Raw genomic sequence first — 17,234 nt, forward strand, 5'->3', positions numbered from 1 at the left:
GAATACCTAGGTTTCGGAAAAAGCCACCAATCCACCCACAAAAAAACCAACACTGTTCTGAAAATAATTTACTGTACAGAAAGAGAAATGTTAATCTGATTTTGTTCCAACTTTGCAAATCTTAATATTTCCATCAGAGCTACGTCAGGTGCGAAAATGGGCAATATCGGTATACTCCATTAGGTGCCTCTCCCACAAAGGGTCGAAATTTTGAATAATTATAACTCTTATAAAATGTGATGTATGTGTCCGATTGTCTTTAAATTACACAAATCACAATATTTTAATTAAACCAACCTATGATGTGAAGATATATCGGTTCACTCCTTCTGCTACCTCTCACACAAAGGGTCAACATTTTAAATGTCCATGAAGCTCATAAAGCGCAAAATTAACATCCGATTCCATTCAGACTTGGTACATCTCAACATTTCCATAATCACAAGATCTGTTAAAAATATGGTAAGATCGGTCCATTTCTTCTGGTACCTCCCCCACATAAAGTTCAAGATTTTTGAAAAACAAAACGCTCAAAGAAAGCAAAATAAGCATCCAACTCTCCCCAAATTTCACACATTGAAATATTTTTGTAACAGAAGGCATGTTGTGAAGATGGTATATATCTGCCACTCCTTCTGGTACCTCACCCACAAAGGGTCACAATTTCCAATACTTATACAGGCTTGCCCATATTCGACGGACCTTTGGGCCCATTCCAATCTACGAGGCTTGTCCGCAGGCAACATTCATTGCGTCAATTGCGAATAATCCGTTGTAAAGTGGACCGAGCCATGCCCAACTGCTGAGAACGGCGTTTTTGGGATGTTCTTGGGGACCTCTCAACACTGGCTCGTACGGCAGCGATATTCTCGGCCGATCGCCTTGGTCGATTTTTATATGGCCTCTTCGGATTAGAAAGAGCCTTACCAGTCGAAAATTTTCGTATAAACGTTTAATGGTGTTCTTAGAAGGCGCACTTCTCACATTTTTTTAATGTTTTAAAAGCACGTTGAGTTTTCACAATTAACTTCTTCTGTTGAATGTAAATTTCAGAGCGCTCGCGTGGCGTGTATTGGTTCATGGTAAAAATCTGCTTGGACTGACGCTTCAAACGCGGCGTTGCCAGATGGGTCCGTCGAATGTGGGCAACCCGTATGTCTTCTACTTGCAACCCGTATGTCTTCTACTTGCAACCCGTATGTCTTCTACTTGCGAACCCGTATGTCTTCTACAAATTGCTAATAAGTAATTTATCGAAATTTATGATTTCGCATAAAATTGCATATAAATGTTTGATTCTATTTAAATTTTGCACATACCAATATTTTTCTGTATTGGATGAATTATGAAAATGGAATAGTTCAGTCCGATTTATCTGTTACCTCACGCATATTTCCACATTTTCTAAAAATGTGCACATATCTCATATAAAGTATAAGAAGTAGTCGATATAGTCCATAGTTGTATCAGTTTTAGGTCAGGTACGAATTGGACAATTGCTTCGGAACCTCAAGGCTGACTGACACTATTCTACTTGTTATATGTGGAGTTTATATTTAGTTTATATCCCTGCCAATTTTACTTCCAACCTGACTTATCATACCATTCGTAGTGACCCTTAAAACAAAACTATTCTTACATTTGCAAATGTTATACCGACCACCTGTTGCCTGTCTGGTTTGATTTTTTTTCTCTTCTTCTTCTTTTTTTATTTAATTAAAGGAAAGAAAGCAAATGACATCAACATCGTTTCTAATTATGACAAATGTGTTTCAATTGATTGCCAAGAAATTATATATTTCCCGTCTGTATGGTCTATCTTTTTTAAAAAAAAGCAACAAAACACTCAAGATTTTATTAAAAAAAAAAAAACAAACAAAGACCGACCCCTTGGTTTTAGTTTTCATAATTATATGCAGCTCATTGCAATAATCATCAGCCCGACCATGCTCTGGTGAAAATCAACAATTATAAATTGACATTTAATAACTGCATTATGTTGAAATGTATTTTCAAATACCGGAGTAGTTGGGGTAATTTTGCAAAATTATGTTTAATTTTTTCAGAGATATTTATTCAAAAATTAAAAATTCCTTTGGAAGTTTAAAAATTTTAAATCCCAGAAAATCTTAGCTACGCCAATGTATATTAAAATACATTAAAATTTCTGTTAGCAATATTTGTAAAAAAAGAAGTCAATTAAATAGTATTAACTGTGCTCAATGGAATAATGATTTTTTTTTTTGTCGTAAAAGCTTCAATTAAATTTGAGGAGAAAATTGTTATGATATTGGCCATAATTATTAGCTCAAAGAACCATAACCACAAATAACATTGAATGAGAGAGAGAGAAAAATTATGGTGATAACTTAAAAAGAGAAAAGAGAGAGAGAGAGAGATCTAAACAGAGAGTTGCAATCCATTCAAGAATAGGGATTTGTTTCTGAGATGGGAATCGATGGTTATCCACGTTTTTCAATACAGATAAAATCATGTAAAGTTCATATTAAGGTTCATATTAAATACGAAATTATCTTTGTCCGAAGGAAAATTGATTTTTAAGTATTTAATAAGTGGCGCCCAACGTGAATCGCATTATTTTTATTATAGCAATGTTTCCTTTAATATTTTTTTCAAAGAAGTCTCTCTACTAATCATTTGAAAATCGAATTAAGTCTCTTGACATATTTACTACTCATTCAATACTCTTAACATATTCAATAAGTGGCACCCAATATACTCCCAAAGTTGTATTATTAACCATAACATTGTTAACTTAAACATTTCTATAGGGTTTCCTAGTACCCATTGGGATTGTGAAATTAATTCTTCGATTGGGAAGTAAAGTCATAGAATCAATTTATTATTTCTATTGTTTTTATCATGCTTACTAAGTGGCGCCCAACGTGTTTTTTCTTTTACCACAACATTATTTAATCAATTTTATTTAAAAAAAAAGTTCTACCTCCGATTTTGTAATTAGATCTATCTTCAATTCCAAAATGTCCTTAACATATTTTATAAGTGGCGCCCAATGAGACTTCGAAAAAAATGACATTGTTTATTTAAATGTTTTTATCCATCCATTTGAATTACGAAATAATCTTTCGATAGGAAAATGAAGGAATGAGATACATCTACATTGTTTCCATCATATTAAATTGGCGCCCTCCGTGTTTTTTTCTTTTACAACAACCTTTTTTTTAATCAATTTACTTTTAATGGGACATATTTTCCATTTTTGTATTAGATTGGTCTACCATTTCTAAATTGCCGTAATATATTAAATAAGTAGCGCCCAGCGTGACTGCGAAAAAAAAAAAAAACATTATTTACATAAATATTTTTTAGGGACTGCTACTACTCATTTGGATTGCGAAATGAATTTTTCGGTAGGAAAGAAAAGGAATTAGATATATTTAATTTTATTTCATCATATCTAAGTGGCGCCCAACGTGACTTCTGAATTTTCTTTTCTCTTACCATAAGATTTTTTAATTAATTTGTTTTTAATGAGACATATTTCCCATTTTAGAATTAGATCGGTCCTCTATTCTGAAATGTCCTTAAAATATTTTATAAGTGGCGCCCAACGTGATTCCCAAAACATTACATTTTTTACATAAATATTTTTTAGGAACTTCTACTACCAATTTTGAGTAGGAAATTAACCTTTCCATAGCAAAATGAAAGAATACGATATATCTATTCTTTCTACATTGTTTTCATGGTATTTAATATGTGGCGCCCAACGTGAATTTCCCTCCCTATTTTCGGTATTTTGGTGATTTAAGCGACATTATTTACCGGAATTGTGTGAAATTTGGTATTTGAAGTTCGCAATGGATACTACAACCTATGACAAAAAATTGTCTGTGCAGGTCCACGTCTTCGTATAGCCCCCATACAATGGTACCTCCCGATATTCGGTATTTTAATGATGTTAGCGACATAATTCACCGGAATTCGTAATGGATAATACAGCCTATGTCAGAAAATTGTCTGTGTAGGTCCACGTTTTGATATAGCCCCCATATAATGATGTTTTTAGCGACATAATTCACCGGATTTTTTTCAAATTTGGTATTTGAAGTTGGTAATGGATAATACAGTCTATGACAGAAAATTGTATATACAGGTCGACGTTTTGGTATAGCTACCATATAACGGTACCTCCCGAAATTCGGCATTTTGATGATTTTAGCTACATTATTCACCGATTTTTTTTCACGTTTCGCATTTAAATATTGTAATGGCTTATGACGAAAGTTCCCTACGTAGGTCCACGTCGTCCCTAATGTAACGGCTACGTTCGGTATTTTTAAGATTTTAACAGAATTTTTAAATGATTTAATTTTTTTGGAAATTGCGAAATTCGTTTCAAATGGTGGAGGGTATTCAAAGTTCGTCCGAACTCACAACTTTTTAACTTGTTTCTCTAACCATGAGATGGTTTTCTTTAAAATTTTTTATTGGAGTTCTACTACTCCTTTGCTATGCAAAGTTAATCTCTCGATGTGAAAAATGAGAGACATATTTAATACGTGGCGCCCAATGTGCCAATAAATAATTCTGTTTTCAGGTATAACATTGTTTAATTGATTTTTTTTGTAATACTAACTAAATTTTTAATACTAAATAAATCTCTTGGTTGGAAAAGTGTAACTAGAAGTCTCTATGGGTTCAACACTGTTTTATCATATTAAATAAGTGGCGCCCAAAGTGACTCCATAAAATGGCATTGTTTATTTGAACATTTTTTTTTGGGGGGGGACTTCTACTGCCCATTTGGACTGCGAAATTAATCTTTCGTTAGGAAAATGAAAGAGTGAGATATATCTATTATTCGTACATAGTTTTTTGATGTTTAATAAGTGGCGCCCAACGTGACTTCTAAATGTTTTTATTTCTTTTACCACAAGATTTTTTCATTAATTTGATTTTAAATGAAATCTACAGCCCAATTGGGATTAGAAATGTCTTCTTTTCCTAAATTGCTTTTAAAATATTTAATGAGTGGCGCCCAACGTGACTCTTTTACCACAATATAGATTAATTTGCCGTTTTTTATAATTCTTAAAAAATTTGTAATACTAAGTTTATTACTAGGTAGGAAAAGTGTAGCTGGACCACTTTATGAATTCTTTATTAATAAGTGGCGCCCAACGTGGTTAGAAATTTTACCTCTTTATTTCGCTAAACTATTGTATAATTTTAAACCAAGTTTAGACAACACTAATAAATGAGAGTATATTTCTAACACTTTTCTCTCCCTCTCTCTCCTCTCTCGGATATTCCTCTCTTTTAAATCTCGCACTCTACGATCTAGATTAGTTTGCCCTCAACTATTTATTTTTAGAGTTGTTGATTGCAGAGTCGAGCCCACCAATTTTCAGTTGACCCCTGTGCCTCTCATTGTTATTGTTGTTTGGTTGGCTACATGCAGTTTATGCTGCTTTTGTTTTTTCTTAGCAGAAAACAAAAACATGAGTGCAATGCAACTGCAGCAAAAATCCCATGCCATTGCAAGAGCGAGACACTCTTTCGTAGGCCAACATATTTTAGCCAAGTTAGTTTTAAGACAAACTTTGGCATCGTAGGTTGTCGTTGCTAAACACCAAGCGGGCGCGAAATTTAAGAAAACGAATCAAAAGAAAACAAATCGTATAAAACGTTGCGTTCGCCTAATATTATGATGACTTGACTAGAAAAACAAAAGCAAAAAAAAAAAAAGATTTACGCGCCTTCATGCGTCTAGCGATTTGTGAGCTTTGTTTACATTGCAATTTTTCTGCTTTTTCGTCGTCTGCTTCGCCACTATTGCCCAGCGATTTAGACCAAAATATTTGTAACTATAAAAGAGTTGTAACAATAATACCAACAGCAACAACAACAAAACAAGAATGTGTTAATTAACGTGAGATTATGTAGTATTTTGGTTCGGTTCGGCTTAGAGAGGGGGAATGCAAAAACAAAAAAATATTAAATGCGTTTTAATGTGTGTTTTGATTTGAAAAAAAATATACTTTGTTGTAGTTTCGTTGTCTCGCCATATCTGCACGTTTTATTATGTCTTAAGAAATGGCTAGAATGCCAGCGGCGGGCCAATAAATTTCCACTTAAATATGACCGAAATATTTTTTTCTTTTTTGGTTTGTTTACATCAAAGGAAAATGACAAGACATTAAGTGATCTTGTTTGATGTTCATTGATTGATATTAATTTTTTTATTTATATATTTTTTTTTCGAAATTTTTTGAAATAAACCTTAAAAATAAATTTGACTCTTAATTTTTTGGTGGATTTTTACTACATTTTTCACATAAACAAGATATACTTTGTAACTTAGGGCATTAGACCATCTTAGGTATCCTTGAAAAAATTGCTAAAATAGATTCAGGGTTGTCAATTCAAAATTAATTACAGCTAGGATGTTTGGTATTGAAAAAGGAACACGTCGATGCACGTTTAGGTATAGCTCCCACGTTTAGGTATAGCATTTCCTGTGTTTCGGAATTCCGATGGTTTTGGTCTCAATTTCCAGCCAAACGAATTGTTATAGCACAAAAATCTAAGTCGATTTAAAAATGTCCGTCTGTCTGTTCAAATCACGATAGAGCCCACATTATTTCACGTAGAGTTTCACGATTTGATGCAACAATTTGTATTGTGTCTTGGATGGTTGGTATTGAAAATGAGATACAGGGTAAGATAAAAAACTGCAAAAAAGCCAAATGCCATAATTTTTACATATTTTTTTTTAAATTTTATTGAATGAAAGAAAAAAATATCGGAAATAGCTTCAAATTTTAGAATAAGCTTAGATTTTTCCGAATTGTTCACCTTTGGCACGTATTATGGCCTTCAAACGGCCAATGATGATCAGATGCTGCCCGAATGTTGCTCTGTGGTATTTTGGTCCATCCCCCGCAAAGCGCTTGCTTGAGGTGATCGACACTTTGGGATTTTTTAGTGCCAACCTTGCCTTCCAAAATACTACAGACACAATAGTCCAACAGATTGTTATACGGCAATTTTGCGCTGGAAATGAAGCGAAGAACCTCATTTTGTAACCATTCTTGGGTGGCGCGTGCTGAGTGCGATGGTGCTGAGTCCTGTTGAAATTGGAAGTCCAAGGTTTGCGGCAAAAAGGTTGGCGTGCCCAAGACTCCAGAAGACACCCTCCAGAATATATTCACGATAATATTCGACATTTATTCTGATGCCAAGGTCGCCATGTCAAGGTCGCCGGTACCCATGGCCGGTGCTTGAGTTCTGGTGGCCATGCACATTTTCAGCTGACCTCTTTGGCAAGTAAACACAATAATTTTGTTTGTTTACAAACTGCTGTACAATGAATGTTTTCTCATCGGCGGAAACCAAATTCGGCAGTTCACCACTTTCGGCCAAGCGAAGCAACTTTTTAGTCCTTTTGAGTCTATTTTCTTTCTGTTGCGGTGTAAGTTCTAGCTTTTTTGGAATTCCAAAGCTTTACCCCGAGCTCATTTTTCAATTTTTGCCGAATGAAATATTGCGATATGTTCCGTTCACGAGCCATTTTTCGGCCACAGCCACGCGGGTTTCTTTCTTCACTTTTCGAACCATTTCTGCTGATGTTGCTGTTTTCTTCCGTCCATTTCCTTGACGCTGGGCTACGCTACCAGTATCACGGGCGAGCGATGATACGATACACAAAAGATTGGCCACTTGTGGCCAATATAAAGAAAACACCCTATCACGCTTGAATTTCATCACGAATAACTTTTTTTCTGGATAAATCGCACCAAAATGCTTTTGTACGCTTGTAAACAATATAATGTCACTGGAATAATTTTAACAACTGTCGGACGAGTGGCTTAGGAATGACAGCAGTCTAAATTTGGTTGCAGTTGTTTGATGTCACCTTTTATATCGGTCCACACATAACGTACCTCTCGATATTCGATATTTTGATGTTTTAGCCACAATTTTTTCCCGGATTTGTCTAAAAAATGGTATTTGTTTAAAAAATTGTATTTATAGTTCGTAATAGGTTCTAGCTCCGGTGGCGGAACATTGTACATATAGGCTCACGTTTTTATATAGCCCCCATACAACGAATCTCCCGATATTCCGTATTTTGATAGTTTTAGTCACATTTTTACCTGAATTTGTCTAAAAGTCTGTTTTTGTAGTTCATAATGGGCTCTAACTCCAGTGGCAGAATATTGAATATGTTGGTCAACCTTTTCATATAGCGCACATACAACGGTACCCACCGATATTTGGTATTTTGACAATCTTAGTCAAATTTGTTTTTTAAGACACGCAATGCATAACAATATCTATAGTATACAATTATCTATATCTAACCACTTAATGTTTTTTTTAACTTTTTTAACTGCATTATCCAAAAGATCTTGCTGGTATTTATATTTTAAAGTGGAACACTTTAAATCCAGATACTTTTATATAAAAATGTTTTTTTTTTACCCAATGCTGGAGAGTATTAAAAGTTCGTCTCGGCCTTTTTTTACTTTTTTTTTTTTTTTATAAAAAAATTTCCATCATACCCTGATAGATATTTTTTCAAATAACATGTGTTGCCACCTGTTCCATTTTTTGATAGAACGGTCCGATATTCTAGAGATCATGATGGATAGCTTCATCAATCATAGAATAGCTTTCAAACATTTTTTCCGCACTCATTAATGATAATATTATTAAAAAAATCAAGAAAAACAGAAGATCGATTGTTTTCTTTCACCCCTGCACACACTTTTATAAACTTAATAAATCTTATAATAAATCATAAAATTTTAAATTTATTTATCGAAATTTTCCACCCAAACCGAAAAAAATTGCAATTTTTGGCACATAAATCATTTCATATAAAGTACCCTTTATTGTTGATTGATGTAAATCATACGCTCTAAAGTACTTCACTCCTCTCACCATAACAAAATTGCTCATTAAGATCAGTATAATCAACAGAAACTAACAACAACTCCATTGCGCACTCTCTGTTCTAGGTTTCGTTTGTTGATGTTGGAGCTTTAGTCTCCAAATGTGAAAATTAGAGATTTTAGGAGAAGAGAGATAAGAAATGTCTGGGAATATAATGAGATGCTTAGTCGTTTGTGTGTTTATTAGACCGATTTTTTTTGAGAACATGTGGGAAATGAAATGATCTGTGAGAGGGGGAGACTATTGAGTGTGAAATGTTTGAGATGCTTGGTTGTTTTGTTTACTGCAAAAGATAAACATTAGGTAATTCCTCAAAGCACCGTTTACTCAATGGTTTGGATGAGGCTTAATTAGGTACGCTCTATGTTTATGTTTATGTTCTTTGCCAGGGATGGAAAATATTAGATGTACGTATTTATCGGATACTTTTTTTTTATTGTAAAAATATGTTTGTACTGTATGTATTATGGTTACATTGAGTATTTGATACCAGAAAATATTTATCCCATCGAAATGAATTATATTTATGCTTTATTATTTTAATTTAAATACGGCAATATTTCTAATATTGCGTAGCAAAATTAAAACTACACGCCCTTTCGGTGGGAAATTTTGTGTCAGGATGGAAAATATTAGATGTACGTATTTATCGGATACTTTTTTTTTATTGTAAAAATATGTTTGTACTGTATGTATTATGGTTACATTGAGTATTTGATACCAGAAAATATTTATCCCATCGAAATGAATTATATTTATGCTTTATTATTTTAATTTAAATACGGCAATATTTCTAATATTGCGTAGCAAAATTAAAACTACACGCCCTTTCGGTGGGAAATTTTGTGTCAGGATTTTCAAAATGTCAAATGTCTTCAGGTCTTTCAAAGGTACAAATTCTTTTTCTGTCGTTTGTAGATATGGATCAATTTTGAGGTATTTTGTTTAAGTTTAGACATCACAAACAATTTAAAGTATAGATGGCGTTTCCTCCATGACAACATTTTTTAGTTTCTCCCATAGTATTTCCCTAAAAATTTCGAAATTTCCCTTTTTGCGAAATTCCTCCATAAAGTATATATATTTTTTTTAAAGTGAATTTCCCATCTCTGATAGTTTCACTTAATTATCGGCCAATATTCCTGCCTCATTGCAAAGACGGCGTATGGCTTCCGTAAATTCAAATCAAAAAACACATATTCGGGTGGCTGGCCAAACAACCAACCAAACCGTCAAACACACCTCCAACCTAACTTACCAACCAAACAGATGATGATAATGAGACGCTGCTGATGAGAATGATGGTGATAATAATAAACGATTCATAACGTATTGTACCTTGAACGTGATCACAACACACGGGACGACGCGCATCGGATAATTTAATAAAGAATACCTTTTGAAGGCGAAAAATTCAAAGAAGAAGAAGAAGAAAGAATTTCATTCAATATTTGGTTTTTTTTTGGCGCGTGTGCATTTTTTTTTTTCAAATCAAACGGAAAACAGTAGCTCCAAAACGACGAGGACGACGAATCTTGTCCATCATCTAAAATACATAAGCGGACAAATGAGTGATTGAGATTGTCAGCGTGTTGTTGTCGTTGTTGTTCTTGTTGTCATCGTTTTTTACGTCATTTTAATTAAGGCAATCATAAACAAATATTTAAAAACAAATTAATTATAAATTTAATTGAGATAATCAAAGAGAGACGTTAATATGCAGGAATATCGCTCGGGACCCCGGCCAATCGAGACACCTTGACTAGAAAGCCGGCGGTGGTGTTGATGGCAGTAGCCACTTTAGGCTGTCATTTGTCAAAAAGCGATAGCAAATCAAGTGGAATGTGATTTATTTTTTGTGGACATACCGAGTAGATATGTGAGATATTCTCTTCGGGGCTATCTTAGTTGGGCCATCTTCGCCAAGTCTCGAACAATGAGTGGCTTTTGACAGCCAGCACAGGTACAAGCAACCAGGTGGTTCTTATCGCTTTGACGCCACCTAGCAGGCCAATAACTGTCACTGTCATCTCAAATTGTGCAATATGCAAGAATGTGTGTATGCGTGATAGAAGTAGTAGTAGTGGTATATACATGTGTGTATGTAATCTAAATTGTCACAGTGTGATTCGTGCGTCCGTGACTTTCCACGCTATCATAGTTCGCCCTTCCCCCACCTTTACTTGAGTGGCCCACTCCAAGGAAGTGTTTAGGTAGTCAGTGAATGAGTGAGTGAACGGAAAATTAGCAAGGCAGCAAAAACAAATTGATAAAACGAATTAAAATAAATAAAATGAAATTTAAAAAAATTACTGTTTAACGGAAAAATGTTCAACACCAACATCGATATCAACAATATCGTCGTCGTCACTGCCGTTACCACCATCAATATCATTGATGCCAGAGCTGTCATTCGAATTGTATTGTTTATTGTTTGTTGTCTCTTCACTTGAGAGCCGGCGGCTTCCTATCCACGACAACGACGACTTTCCTGTGACACCCAGACAAATAATCACCGCTGGAAGTTAAAAAAAAAAAAAACAAAAAGAAAATAGAATTATTTTTTTTTTATTTTGAATTTGTATAAATGTTGTGACGCGTCCAGCGAAAGCGTTTAGTATGAAATTATCAAAGAGCTGGGATGAATTAATTTTAAGCGCGTCGCGGCTAAGTTTGAATAATTTACGCACGCCCGGCAAGAAGAAGAATAAAAATGTTAGTATCTTATTTTTAAGCAAATGACAACAAAACAAAAATGAATCTTAAAAATAACAATTACTGAGATAATAATTTTCAATAAAGTGAAGTGCATCGGGTATTGGAAATCATCGAACAAACTATAAATAAGTGGTACAAAAGTTGATTATGAAAATTTGAAGAAAAAAAATTGAAGAAATGAGGAAACTGTATTCCAGTGGAAAATTTCTTAAATTATGAAAAAATTGTGGTGTTGGGAAGAAGTAAAAATTAATCAGTATTACTTTGTGTGAAAACAGTTGTTCTTGCGAAAAGGTTTACTCTTCTAAAGAGAGTTACGAAACGGAGAGGTCCTTTGACCTTGGAATACAAGGCTTTCTTGGGCTTTATAAAAATTTGAATGGTTTGAAAATCAATAAAAAATACTAAAACAAATAAAAAACAAGTAAGCAAAGGCTACAGTCGAGCGGGGCCGACCGTTGAATACCCTACAACACACACTAAACGATACAGTTAATATAGGCGAGATACTCGAAAGAATTCCACAAGATATTGTGACAAATAATAAAAGAAAACCATCAGGTTTCGTTCTCTAATTTTCGAATAATAGCAACTTAAACTAATTTGCTCAATTCCAATTTATTGGTAGATGTTGCACGTAAATGGTCTTCCTAGACCTGGAACCAATATTTCCCAACGACCTATAATCTCTCAGAAGTGGCAAAAGATTAACATTTATTATTGGTTTTTGACTGAAACGCATCTATATGAGATACAGACATTTGACTATATTCTTCAACGAAATCAGCGTTAACGAAAAAGTCAGAAGTGCGTCTTTCCTGTATTTGTGAATTCTCCAAAAAGTCGCTGGAATGGAGATTTTCGTATTTTGTCTATAAAAGTTGGCAAACTCCTTCACACATTAAATATTTTTGGATGGCCATCCAAAACTGCTTGGCTTTTGCAATGTCCGGTAACCCCCATAATTACGACCTGCTGACAATTTTGCAGTTTTTTGGTCTATTTCAACCCCTATATATATGGCTATCATCTCCAAAAAGAATAGGTTTTTATTCTGACCCTCATCTTATCTCCACGCAAAATTTCGTAAGGATCGGGCCATAAATGCGATCTGTATATGACATCCTGATATCCTAACTACTTAGTTTTGTTAGCTGTAGAAATATTACCAAATGTTTAATTCAAAATGAAAATATGCCAAAAATATGACAAAATTGAAAAAATATGAGAAAATTTTACAAAATAAATATTTTCATCTTTAGAGAGATATTTTTATGCGATTTTTTAGACGTTGTTTCTTTCCTGCCAAGAGGCCATTCTGAATTAATGAGAACTGTCGAAATCAGTTCAGCCGTTCTCGACATATAAGAGATCTTTCAAGCATATCTTCTTCGATAGACATATATATCGCACATATTTTGCTACATATCTGATTTGTTGGATGTTAACATCAATGTAAAGATCGGAAGTAACATTGTCATGACTTTGTGATTTCGCCGGGATTTAAAATATTCGCGGTTCAATGAAAAATTTTGAATTTTTTCAACACAAAAGATATGGTCTATTTTACCCGCTAAATATTATCCGATGACCACCCAAATGGGTAGGCTTCTTGCCAGCCCTAAACTCTATCTACATGCGAAATTCCGCGTCGATTGGTCTATAATTGCGACCTGGAGAGCAAGTGCAAAATCAGGAATTTTTTCAGTTTTTGGTCCATTTCAACCCCTAAATATTATGCGATCATCACCAAAAGAAATAGGGTTCTATTCTGACCCTAGCCCCACCTCCATTTTAAATTTCGTGAAGATCGGACCATAATTGCGACCTGTAGAGTGATTACAAATTAACATGGACAGACGGACAGACGGACGGACGGACATACATAGCTAGATCGACTCAGCTCGGCGAGCTAGGAAGATCCATATATACTTTCCTATGTGGGAAATCAATATTTCGTGGTGTTACATAATTTTTGGCCCAATCAAACTTATAATACCCCCAACACATAGTGTTGTAGGGTATAAACAGCTTTAATATTTTGAAGGATCTCGAATAATTTCAAAAAAAAAAAAAAAATGCGTCGAAAAATTCCACTTAAATAAAAATCGTTATATGGAGGATATACGAAGACCTTCATAAGTATTTTTTTGTCATTTTTTGTGGTATCGTTTCCGAACTTCAAATACGAAATTTGAAACAATGTTGTTGAATAATGTCGCCAATATCAACAAATTTGAAACAATTCCGGTGAATAATGTTGCTAATACCATAAAAATGCCGGATGAAGGGAGGTACTATTATATGTGGGCTTTAAAGCTTCAAACTTTAAATACTTTAAAATTTGAAACAATTTCGGTCAAAAATGTCGCTAAAATCATCAAAGTACCGAATATCGGCAGGTAGCGTTATATGGGGGCTTTACGATACCATGGACCTACATAGACAATTGTCTTCCAAGTACTAAAGAAGGCTAAAGTATTCACAAGAAACTCCTTGTGTGGATCTTCGGACAATTCTATTGAAAAATATGGCTACAATCATCAAAGTACCTAATATCGGAAGGTACCGTTATATGGGGGTTATACAAAGTGAGAAAAAAAACTGCAACAAAGTCAAATGCCATAATTTTTACTATTTTATTTTAAATTTTATTGAATGAAAGCAAAAAATTTCGGAAATAGCATCAAATTTTAGAATAAGTTTAGATTTGTTCGAATTGGTCACCTTTGACAGGAATTATGGCCTTCAAACGGCCAATGAAACCGTCACACGCTGCCCGAATGTTGCTCTGCGGTATTTTGGCCCACTCCCGGCGAAGCGCTTGCTTGAGGTGATCGACACTTGGGTATTTTCTAGTGCCAACCTTGCTTTCCAAAATACTTCAGACACAATAGTACAACGGATTGGTACCCGGAGATTTTGGTGGTCATTGTGCGATGGAAATGAAGCGAGAAACCTCATTTTGTAACAATTCTTTCAATTCAATTCCTGTTGGAATGTCCAAGTTCTGCGGCCAAAATGTTTGCGTGCCCAAGGCTTTAATACACCCTCCAGAATGTTTTCGCGATAATATTCGGCATTTATTTTGATGCCACGGTCGATTAATACGAGCAGGGAGCAACCATCGGCTGTTGTGGCGGCCCACACCATCACCATGGCCGGCGCTTGAGTTCCGGTGGCCAACAGAAGGTGCAAATTTTCAACTGATTTCTTTGGAAAGTAAACACGATCTTTTTGTTGCTGGACAACGAATGTTTTCTGATCGGAGAAAACCAAATTCGGCAGTTCACCACTTTCGGCCAAGTGAAGCAACTCTTTAGCTCTTTTGAGTCTATTTCCTTTCTGTTGCGGTGTAAGTTCTTGCACTTTTAGGAATTTCAATGGCTTTACCCCGAGCTCATTTTTCAATATTTGCCGAATGGAATATTGCGATATGTTCAGCTCACGGGCCATTTTCGGCCACAGCGATGAAGGTTTCGATCAACTCGCCTCTTTACTTTTTCTGATGTTTCTGTTTTCTTCCGTCCACTTCCTGGACGTCGAGCTGAAGAAATCACACTATAACTTTTTTTCTGGAAAATTCTCACCAGAAGGCTTGTAAACAATATAATGAGCTGTCACTGGAATAATTTTAACAGCTGTCGGCTTAGAAATGACAGCAGTCTGAAGTTGGTTGCAGTTTTTTCATCTCACCCAGTATGTTCTTGATCAGCGTAAAAGTCCAAGACGATTTAGCCCTGTCTGTCTGCCTGTTCATCTGTTGTAATCACGCTAGAATCCATACGATTTAAAAATTTGCTAAAAATTTGCACAGATCAGTCTTTTGTGTGCAGGCAGGTCAAGTTCGAAGATGGGCTATATCGGTCTACGATATCGTATAGCCCCCATATAACGGTCCCTCGCTATATTCGGTATTTTGATGATATTAGCGACATTATACATCGGAATTGTTTTAAATTTCGCCTTTGAAGTTCAGTATCGATACCACAGCCTGTGACAAAAAATTACTTATGCCGATCCATATCTTCGTTTTTTTTTTAATTTTTTTTTAAGTTCCTTCCTATGTGTTTTCTACAAAAATGTCAAAACAGAACTGATATTGGGGGCCTATTGTAAATTTATAGCATTTTCTCATAGAAGGATTATTTTTACGCCAGCTTGTATCATGGAACAAGAAACTTGCTTTATACTCCAAATTGTCGAAAAAACAAGCCTCCCCCCCCCCTGATGTACTGAACTCGCTTGGCAACCAGATCAATTTATTTATTTTTAAGAATTTTCGTTGCACAAAAGTTGTGTATCCGACGTTACCCAATTTTTGTTGAATTCCCACAATTTATAACCAACGATACGCCATCGATCGGTATTTTGCAATATCATCATGCAAAATGCCGGGTTATAAATAGACCGAAAATAAATATTGTCATTATTCAGGTAAATGAGGGTGAAAATACCCTCAAATCAGGTGATTAATATGAAGCTTTGATAATTTGCGCTGACACTAAGTGACGTTTAATAACAGCGGAAAAAAATAATGAGGAAAAATTGAATTTTCCACGTACAGGAATAGTTGCGAGTGGTAGTGACATTAACACAAATTAAAGGTAATTTTAGTGACACGTCAAGTCAAGCCATTCGGATGCCATTAAATTTATTAACAGATTTTAAGGAGTTTAAGTTTTCAATTTAAGTTTTCAAAACAAGTTAGAAAGTATCAGTCGATTTTTGCCGACGGATCTACTTTTGCCTTAGCTATTGCCCGTTTATTTAAACATATTTTGGCATCCGGATTTATTATTCATTATTAGCCAATATTATCCGTTATTGGCCAATATTATCCAATTCCTCCTTTATATACAGGGTGAGATGAAAAAACTGCAACCAACTTCAGACTGCTGTCATTTCTAAGCCACTCGTCCGACAGCTGTTAAAATTATTCCAAATATAAAGAAATCACACTATCACGCTTGAATTCCATCACGAGAATTTTCCAGAAAAAATGTAAAAATTATGGCGTTTGGCCTTGTTGCAGTTTCTTTTATCTCACCCTGTATTTAACATTTTATGAGAGATATATAAATTCAAGATTTTGACTCGTTGTAGGGAAGCTACCAGAAGGTGTGGTCTGATATATTCCATTCTCTCATTAGATCTTGTGTTAGTATAAATATTGAGATGTGCGAAGTTTGAAAAGAATCGGACGCTTATTTCGCATTTTGTGGGGGAGGTACCAGAAGGAGTAAATCGATATATCTCATCTTCACACCAGATCTTGTGTTAATATAAATATAGGGAAGTGTGGAATTTTATGAGAGTCGGATGCTTATTAAACATTTTATGATAAAAAAAATTATTCAAAATTCTGACTCGTTGTAGGAGAGGTACCAGAAGGTGTGGTCCGATCTCTACCCTCTGTATAACAGATCTTATGCCGATAGAATTCAGTTGTGCAAAGTTTGAATGGAATCGGATGGTTATTTCGCGTTTTATGATCTTCATGGATATTCAAAAATGTTATGCCTTTGTGGGGGAGGTACCGGAAGCAGTGCGCCGATCTATCTCATTTT

The 17,234-nt window shown here is 34.9% G+C and overlaps 1 protein-coding gene across 13 annotated transcripts in view; it reads left to right on the forward strand.

Annotated features, from left to right (window-relative positions):
- Positions 1–17,234, forward strand: part of LOC101893237 (kinase D-interacting substrate of 220 kDa) — a 97,265-nt gene that overhangs the window by 53,613 nt on the left and 26,418 nt on the right. The window contains exon 1 of one of the 13 annotated variants that reach the window (XM_059125726.1): positions 10,750–11,661. The exons of the other annotated variants lie outside the window; for them this stretch is intronic. Coding sequence (XP_058981709.1) covers positions 11,566–11,661 — 96 coding nt within the window. The 5' untranslated portion in view covers positions 10,750–11,565. Of the gene's footprint in view, positions 1–10,749; positions 11,662–17,234 lie in introns of those variants that run through there. 13 annotated transcript variants of the gene reach the window in all.

This window comes from Musca domestica, unplaced genomic scaffold, assembly GCF_030504385.1.
Source record: "Musca domestica strain aabys unplaced genomic scaffold, Musca_domestica.polishedcontigs.V.1.1 35, whole genome shotgun sequence".
In the NCBI taxonomy this organism is placed as follows: Eukaryota; Metazoa; Arthropoda; class Insecta; order Diptera; family Muscidae; genus Musca; species Musca domestica.